Source organism: Brachyhypopomus gauderio, unplaced genomic scaffold (assembly GCF_052324685.1).
Source record: "Brachyhypopomus gauderio isolate BG-103 unplaced genomic scaffold, BGAUD_0.2 sc52, whole genome shotgun sequence".
NCBI lineage: Eukaryota > Metazoa > Chordata > Actinopteri > Gymnotiformes > Hypopomidae > Brachyhypopomus > Brachyhypopomus gauderio.
Genome location: NW_027506877.1, coordinates 1,674,510 through 1,677,009, shown reverse-complemented (window position 1 = coordinate 1,677,009; position 2,500 = coordinate 1,674,510). Strand labels below are relative to the sequence as shown.

Genomic DNA, 2,500 nt, shown 5'->3' with positions numbered 1-2,500 from the left:
ACAAGGCCACTGTATCCATCTCTGCCCAGGCTCACAACCCCTGGGGCTAACAAGCCATGCCACCAATGAAAGACAGGCTCCCCAGCGCCCATAGCGGAAGGAAATCTAAACTCAGTTCAGGACGTGTAGGATCCCCTAGTGAAGTCAGTTCAGGACGTGTAGGATCCCCTAGTGAAGTCAGTTCAGGACGTGTAGGATCCCCTAGTGAAGTCAGTTCAGGACATGTAGGATCCCCTAGTGAAGTCAGTTCAGGACGTGTAGGATCCCCTAGTGAAGTCAGTTCAGGACGTGTAGGATCCCCTAGTGAAGTCAGTTCAGGACATGTAGGATCCCCTAGTGAAGTCAGTTCAGGACGTGTAGGATCCCCTAGTGAAGTCAGTTCAGGACGTGTAGGATCCCTAGTGAAGTCAGTTCAGGACAGTCCTGAGCTTCCTTGGCCTTCCCGGGCACACACGCTCACATGGCCATCTGTCGGGGTGTAGAGGGCACGACCACGTGCTGTCAGGAGAGGGTTAGTGCTCGCTGACCTTGCTGGTGTGCAGCCTGCAGTCACCGATAAAGAAGCTGGACGCTTCCTTAGACGACCACAGCAGCTTGGACAGGCCCGGCTCCAACTTTTTATCGAGGAAGCGGATGCGCTCGCGGAACAGGCCCAGTGCGTCTGCGGACAGGTTCCTGATGATCCTGAGAGAGTGTGCAGACGTTAGCATGGGCACGCGTCTCCACAAACAATCACTTCTGTTGTTTTTTTTTCCACTTAGTGATTTATACACATTGCAAGATGCCTTTTTCTGTATTTTACAAAGCTAAACAAATGCATTTGATGTACACAAGAACCACAGAAATTTTATATTTGGTTTGCTAAATGTATTTTTCAATGAATGCAGTCCAAGGTAAATGACTTGTGTAAAGGTTTTGTGGGGTGGGTTTATTTCCAGCTGGATTCTCTATAATGTTGCTGCTGATCCACTACATAAACCTGAAGTGGTACTAGTGTGTGTGTGTGTGTGTGTGTGTGTGTGTGTGTGTGTGTGTGTGTGTGTGTGTGTGTGTGTGTGTGAGCGTGTGTGTGTGTGTGTGTGTGTGTGTGTGTGTGTGTGTGTTTGTGTGTGTGTGTGTGTGTGTGTGTGTGTGTGTGCGTGCGTGCGTGCGTGCGTGCGTGCGTGCGTGCGTGCGTGCGTGCGAGTGTGTGTGTGTGTGTGTGTGTGTGTGTGTGTGTGTGTGTGTTCGTATGCGAGTTCATGTATGTTGAGATGCTTACGTGAGTAGGGTACTCTGTTGAATGGGTCAGGAGCATTAGAGTGAATTGTTTTATCCTAGAGTCTGTGAGCATTCAAGACCATTTCATTTCACAGGAGACTGTGAGCTTGCTTAAGGCTTACAGAAAACTCAAGTATGCATGTATTGAAAACCTTCAAGGCCTGTATAAATAATATATAACTATAAATGAACACAGTGTTCAGTAATTGATAGATGTGGGTTATTATAATCTGAGGGCAGTCGTTTCCTCCCACGAATCAAGACCATGGGAGAAGCCCTTGGCAGGGGAGAAAGGCGAGCCGTCTCCGTGATTCAGGTCTCAGCTGTGCAACGTGCAATTGCTCTTGTTTTTTGGAAAGGAAAGACTGCAGGCTCTTCCCGTTTGCTATGCAATGCAGCAGTCATCTGGGCATTTGCCTAGTTGCGGGGCACAGTGAAGCACATAGCACTGTCCTGCGGGCACCCCGAGGCTCTTGGACAGGACTACATGGAGGACAGGTGGCATGTGGTGGAGGAGGTGTGTGGTAACCTTCACCCACACACTGGAGAAAGGGGAAGCCTTGAACTCTGTGTATATGTGTGTGTTTGTGTGTGCGCGCACGTGTGTGTGTGTGTGTTACTTTGTTACAGTTGTGCAGACCTGTTGTAATCTCTAACCACCAGGATGACACTCTCCCTCAGAGTACACAGATCATCTCTGCGCTGGTACACTTCAGACACGTAGTGTGGAATCTCAAATTGCAGTTGCTTCCAGTAATGAATCTCATTAAACATCTTCAGGAGGTCCCTGCACAAGCAACCCAAAAGTGCCAGGCTCTTACAAATGAAACAGTGCCCGAACCACGGATGTTTATATTTAGGTGAGTGAGTGTTTGTGTAAGAGTAAGTAAATGTAACATGAACCACAGCTGATGATGTCTACAGCCACAACTACTTAGTTAAAACCCAAACTCACATGCAACCGAGACAAAATTGTCATTGTCCACTGCAGCTGAACCTAAGAGGAATTTGACTTTTTATATACAAGTTCTAACAGCTTCCAGCTATATAGGACATGATGTGAGCAGCCTGAATATGAGCACTTGTGCATATGGTTCTGTGTGTGTGTGTGTGTGTGTGTGTGTGTGTGTGTGTGTGTGTGTGTGTGTGTGTGTGTATAGGTGCATACTTGTCAAAGTTGACGTCCAGCATGCCTGGTTTCTCCTTGTAGCGGATCATGAGAGGTTGCTCCAGTCTCTTG

The 2,500-nt window shown here is 48.0% G+C and overlaps 1 protein-coding gene across 1 annotated transcript in view; it reads right to left on the bottom strand.

Annotated features, from left to right (window-relative positions):
• The window catches only part of dnah2 (dynein, axonemal, heavy chain 2), a 111,678-nt gene that overhangs the window by 77,652 nt on the left and 31,526 nt on the right, over positions 1-2,500 (bottom strand). The window contains 3 exon segments of the mRNA XM_076987292.1: positions 528-684; positions 1,901-2,047; positions 2,429-2,500. The exon segment at positions 2,429-2,500 is cut by the window's right edge and continues 143 nt beyond it. Coding sequence (XP_076843407.1) covers positions 528-684; positions 1,901-2,047; positions 2,429-2,500 — 376 coding nt within the window.